The sequence below is a fragment of the Alosa alosa genome, chromosome 16, assembly GCF_017589495.1.
Source record: "Alosa alosa isolate M-15738 ecotype Scorff River chromosome 16, AALO_Geno_1.1, whole genome shotgun sequence".
NCBI classification, from domain to species: Eukaryota; Metazoa; Chordata; class Actinopteri; order Clupeiformes; family Clupeidae; genus Alosa; species Alosa alosa.
Window position 1 is genome coordinate 13,428,646 of NC_063204.1, and position 6,480 is coordinate 13,435,125.

Genomic DNA, 6,480 nt, shown 5'->3' on the forward strand with positions numbered 1-6,480 from the left:
GTATCAACAACATAGAAAAACAAATGCGTTGGGTTCAGACATTATGACCATTTGCGTCGCACATCTGCCATGTTAGTGAGACTCACATTGATATAAAAATGAATGACAAACGCAACAAAGGTCAGGGGTGCTTTAAAGGCACACTATATATTTGTTTTTTACTTTGCCATTTAGGTGGGTCAACATAGGGTTCAACGTCAAAAAAATTGATACAAAAGGTTTTTTCATGGATTCTGGTACTGTTGGACATGCTAAACAACATACTAAAAATCTAGTAAAATCTGACCTTGGGAAAGGGGTTATTTTCAAAATGGCCACCAAAATGGCTGTTAAGAGGTTAAAATGGCTAAATCTGAATTATTCAGCCTACAGGGGTGAAATTGATGTCAAATTGTGGTCATATTAAACAAGAATATGATTTTAAATGGTAATATTGAAAATGTTTCAATGCTCTACCTTTTTCAGCCATATATTAAAATAAATGTGTTTTAATACAGAGCAAATGCAATACAGGATTATGAACTATCTCCATGGCATGGAGGAAGATAAGACATGTCTTAACTGGTGTTATATCTCATCTAGAGGTTATATGCTTTTAGAAAATATATAGTTTTGGGTGTTTAATCGGTTTTGCCTGGACAATATAGGCTAAAATGTGTCCCCTTACACTAGATTCGCCTATACAGAATAGAGGGCAATGCATTGTTCATGGCATGGAGGAAGATGGGACATGTCTTAACTGGTGTTATATCTCATCTGCAGGTTATATGCTTTCAGAAAATATGTAGCTTAGGGTGTTCGATTTGTTTTCCCTGGACTGTACATGCCAAAATGTATCTGCTTTACACTAGATTCGCCAATACAGAATAGAGGGCAATGTATTGTTCATGGCATGGAGGAAGATGAGACATGTCTTAACTGGTGTTATATCTCATCTGCAGGTTAAATGCTTTCAGAAAATATATAGTTTAGGATGTTTAATCTGTTTTCCCTGGACAATATAGGCCAACATGTATCCGCTTTCCACTAGATTTGCCTATACAGAATAGAGGACAATATTGTTAATGGCATGGAGGAAGATGGGACATGTCTTAACTGGTGTTTTATCTCATCTACAGGTTATATGCTTTCAGACAAAATATAGTTTACGGTGTTTAATCATTTTTCCCTGGACAATATAGACCAACATGTATCCACTTTACAATAGATTTGCCTATACAGAATAGAGGGCAATGTATTGTTCATGTCATGGAGGAAGATGGGACATGTCTTATCTGGTGTTATATCTCATCTGCAGGTTACAGAAGATATATAGTTTAGGGTGTTTAATCTGATTTCCCTAGACAATATAGGCCAACATGTATCCGCTTTACACTAGATTCGCCTATACAGAATAGAGGGCAATGTATTGTGCATTCATGGAGGAAGATGGGACATGTCTTAACTGGTGTTATGCCTCATCTACAGATTATATGCTTTCAGAAAATATACAGTTTAGGATGTTTAATTTGTTTCCCTTGGACTGTACATACCAAAATGTATCAGCTGCACACTAGATCCGCCTATACAGAATAGAGTATGTATTATGCAAAGTGTGGTGGAAGATGGGAACATAAGTTGATTGATGTTATATTTTATGTACAGGGTATATGCTTTTAGAATATAGTTCTGGCTGTTCTATGACTTTAGTGAACCATAACCCATGCATAAGTATGCATTACATATTTGTGTGCATCAAATACATGTTGGCATCTATCATAAGGGGGGAGCTAATTTAACTTAATCTTAAACTATATTTATTAGTATATCAGAAATAATTACTATATCATTATTCATCATCATCCATCATCCTCCAGTCCTCTGAAGAAAACTTTCCTAGGCTGAATAATGCTTCAGATATAGCCAAATGTAGCTTCTGGTGGCCATCTTTGATGCCATCTTGAAAATGACAAGTCTTTGAAAATGATGAACTGATACTTTAGTCTGACATATATGAATCAGAGACCTCTAAATCTGATTAAACACGAAATACACTTTCCTAGGCTGAATAATGCATCAGATATAGCCAAAATTAGCTTCTGGTGGCCATCTTGGATGCCATCTTGAAAATTATAAGTCTTTGAAAATGATGAACTGATACTTTAGTCTGACATATATGAATCAGTGACCTCTAAATCTGATTAAACACGAAAAACACTTTCCTAGGCTGAATAATGCTTCAGATATCCCAAATTAGCTTATGGTGGCAATCTTGGACGCCGTCTTGAAAATGACCCCTTGGGGTCAGATTTTACTAGATTTTTAATGTTAGTAAGTACATCTAAATAATCAGTTGAAAAACCTTTTGTATCAATTTTTTTTTGGTTAGGTGGTTTTGGTTTTTTGGTTAGGTTTTTTTTTTCATATATTGACCCACCTAATTGTAAATAGCCTACCTCAATGGCTTGTTCCCCACCCCCTATACACAATGACAATACTTTTGTTGTGGAGACAATGAACGAACAACAGGCACAAACTATCTCCAAAGACACAAGGTAACATTTCACGATTCTCGTGAGATTCCCCTATTACAAGTTCGTTTACCATCAATTTGGCTTTGTAGAAGTTATATTAAGTAGAAATTGTAGAAATTATATCTAATGTCATCTAAATACATAATTAATAGACAGTGTTTTAAAACAATCTGTTCAATCTGTGAATCTTCATGAGTCTATTTTAGACATTTGTTGCATTTCTTGGAAGGGGTGATCTGTGATTGTGGTGGAAATTCGTTGATATTTTAGCTCAACAGCCAATCAAATTACACTCCTTTTAACATGCTTATTGAAGAGAAATGCTTTCAGCTCAGTCTAAGCCAGGGGTTCCCAAACTTTTCCACGACAAGGCCCCCCAAATACCACTAGGTTCTGGACAAGGACCCCCTTGATGTGTTATTAAACCCATCGACAATACTACGGCAAATGTAAAAATACATTAAGCTAATCCTAATAATTAATTTAGCCACAAGCACTTCGCGATGGAGCATACAGTATGTAAAAATTGTATTTGGGGCTTTCTGCTATATGAGAGCTATCACTCTACTATTATTCCCAGTCATGATCATGGGAAATATAATGTTCAGATATGTGTCACATTATTATGATGGAATTGTATAACAACCCTCATAGTAATAGGTATATTTTAAATTTTTCAGATGTATTTATTTGTTGCTTTTATTTTTCCTTCCAACTTGCTGAGGCCCCCCCTGGCACCCCCTCACGGCCCCCAGTTTCACTTTCACTTTAAAACCACTGGTCTAAGCCAATCTTTCTCATTCAAGAGACAGGTTATGTAAAGGCCTAATGCACTATAATAATAATAATAATGAAGACAGTGTTGTATTTATTAGTTGATGGAATGTTTGTTTCTGACTGCAATTTATGCTAACAGGGCTGATGACTTCAAAGAAGAATTCAAGTGTGAAACAGGGGAGTGATACTGTGAGCCATACTGATGTTTGTGAGTCAGAAATATAAGACTGAGAGATAAATGATCTAATACATTTTCTTAAAAGTATGTCTTTAATAACAGAACTGAACAAATTAAAGTCATTTGGATGAAATGAACATTACAATATGAAGTATGTATCTTTATATTTATCAGTTCAAACCATTCTTCTCTACAGCAGTTCCTGAGTGACCTCATCACTGTCCAGTTTCACACTACAAACACACCCTAGTTATCCCACTGCTGCCAAGACCAACACAGGCTAAAACTACACTCAACTGCACTTTTTACAACTAGAAAAAGGAATGTAAATTCAGACTACTGTATTCTAATTCCATTGTCTAGTAGTCCAGATCCAGAATACTATTCTATTCCATTATCTAGTCTATGAACGTAAACAAACACCATTCTAGAACAGCTTCAGTGGTTTATGTATTTCTACTTTATTCTATTCATTCTAATAGAAACAATGATTGACTTCAGTGATTACATTTGTTTCATAAACAGTGATCTGAATTATTGCCATAGGCCTCTTGCTCAGTACCACAATATTATACAGACAGATAGAAAACCAAAAACACTGATCAAAAACAAAACTGGACAATATGTCCAAAATTTATAAAATAACTAGAAAGCATTGAAGGTCACTTTAACACACACACAGGGCACTGAAAATTACAAGTGCATGTACATGTATCTACAGTATGTTCAAGAAAATGAAACCAGGGAGGGAGTCCAGTCAAGTCATCTAACGTCAAAGTGCTTATGGTGTCCACAGGCTTTGGCAGCTAAAAGACCTGGTTAAACTCCCATCTCAGGTCATTGGTTGGCATTGAGCAGAACACTGGCCTCCAGTTTGTGGTATTAGATGTCAGGCCAACATGTGACACCAGCGAATTCCCTACAGCAGAGGAAGCACCTACTTCCTCTTTCACCCTTCTTATGCATCAACAGTATCATCTGCCGCCACACTCTCACACACACACTGGGCAGCAGATCATAAATTCAGAGTCGGAAGCTATCTATAGACTATAGATTACACATCACAACACTCACGGTCAACACTGGCCACGGTAAGACAGTCTTGGCATGGCACATAAAGCTGAAACTGAAATGAACACTTGCTTTGTGCAGATACAGTAGTAATGGTACCAAAAAAATAGACCAGGAATGCATGAAAACAAAATGTTCAAAACACCTACGTAAATATACAGGGTGTTGGCAACTGAAACAGCATTTCATGGAAACACAATTAAAAATATATATTTATAGATCTTTATTGCATGAAGTCTTCAGGGCTGATTAGGACAGCAAATAGCGAATAGGGTCTTTGTTGGTTATGCACCTCTGAGATAAATAGGTCAACCGAAAAACGTCCTCCAAGGCTGAGAGACTCCTCGAGTTGCATGCCTTCACTCCTGACTCGTCCTCCGTCTGGTCAAGGCCACGCTCGCTCTTCAGATGACGAATGAGGACTTGTGGCGGAAGTGTCCCTGGAAGAGACAGTGCAGACTTAAACCAGTGGCTAACATGCTGTGGTCTGTTAACTAGATGAATGGATCTCTCTGCTCTATTTTCACAACAGAACTTTGTTTTGTTCCTCCTACTGAGATCCCACCTCTCATCTCTCTGGGGTCCTCTCGGTTATGTGGTGTGTGTGTTATGATTTTGTGGTGAGATTTATGACGTTTACTGAGTTGCATCTCTTACTTCATCAGCCGTGATGTAATCCACCCCATCGTCGTGTCGGGGGGCTTTATAACTACGAGAGAGAGAAAAAACGACACACACATTAGGGTGTGTCACAACTTATTTTCACTCTGGAACATTCTAAATGTTACAACACTTCCAATCACTGTGGATCTGAAAAATGTGAATGTGAGTCTGTGTTTGATTAGGAGCAGACCCAGAGGAGACAGAGCACTGCACACACACACACACCTTATGGCAGAGTGAGTTTCCATCTCTGGTGTGTGTGTGTGTGTGTAATCCCTTAATGCAGGGTGAGTTTCCATCTCTGGTGTGTGTATGTGTGTATGTGTGTGTGTGTGTGTGTGTGTGTGTGTGTAATCCCTTAATGCAGGGTGAGTTTCCATATCTGGTGTGTGTATGTGTGTGTGTGTGTGTTAAACCCTTAAAGCGTAACGCTCTCGCCAAAATGCAACCTAGGGTCATTTTGTGAATGTACCCGAGTCAAACATTCGTTTAAGGACGCAATAATTAGGACGGAAGCGCCACTTTTAAGATTGACCGTATTGTCGTTTCACTACTATTTTAGATTTTTTACTAAAATCGATATTTTAGAAACACTAAGACTCGACACAACACATGAATTCAAGTGTTGAGAACATTGTTTGTGTACACAGAGTTTACTAAAATGAAAGGTTTTGAAAAACTAACTTTAGCAGTTGGTTTTTCCGCTCGCCGCCATCTTGCCAAAACCTTTCTTGGTTTTAAAAATAGTGATTTTCATGCGATCATAGTATGATCGCATCAAAATAGTAGTGCCTAGCACTCCCATTCAAAAGGCCATTTGACCCTGAATACGACAATACGGTCAAAAAGTGGCGCTTCCGTCCTAATTATGCTTTTAAACTAAAGTTTGACGCGGGTACATTCACAAAAAGACCCTAGGTTGCATTTTGGCGAGAGTTATGTTTTAAGTCAGGGTGAGTTTCCATCTCTGGGGTGTGTGCGTGCGTGTGTGTGTGTGTGTGTGTGTGTGTGTGTGTGTGTGTTAGACCCTTAAGGCAGGGTGAGTTTCCATCTCTGGTGCGTATGTGTGTGTGTGTGTGTGTGTGTGTGTGTGTGTGTGTTAGACCCTTAAGGCAGGGTGAATTTCCATCTCTGGTGCGTGTGTGTGTGTGTGTGTGTGTGTGTGTGTGGCAGGGTGAGGTTTCTGTCGCTAAATGCCTCAATTACTTATTTCCCGTCTCCTTTTTGCAGGAGACTTTTTTGCAGATGTGGCAGAGACCAACAATCACGCAAATCACC

The 6,480-nt window shown here is 38.2% G+C and overlaps 1 protein-coding gene across 3 annotated transcripts in view; it reads right to left on the reverse strand.

Moving 5' to 3' along the window:
- Positions 1 to 3,541: 3,541 nt before the first annotated feature.
- jam3a (junctional adhesion molecule 3a) overlaps positions 3,542 to 6,480 on the reverse strand; it is an 11,912-nt gene continuing 8,973 nt past the window's right edge. For 2 of the 3 annotated variants that reach the window (XM_048265639.1, XM_048265640.1), the window contains exons 7-9: positions 6,409 to 6,480; positions 5,197 to 5,248; positions 3,542 to 4,979 (exon numbers count right to left, since the gene is read on the reverse strand). The exon at positions 6,409 to 6,480 is cut by the window's right edge and continues 52 nt beyond it. In XM_048265639.1, the coding sequence (XP_048121596.1) occupies positions 4,944 to 4,979; positions 5,197 to 5,248; positions 6,409 to 6,480 (160 nt within the window). In that variant the 3' untranslated portion in view covers positions 3,542 to 4,943. The remainder of the gene's footprint in view (positions 4,980 to 5,196; positions 5,249 to 6,408) is intronic. The other variant, XM_048265641.1, reaches the window with a different exon arrangement.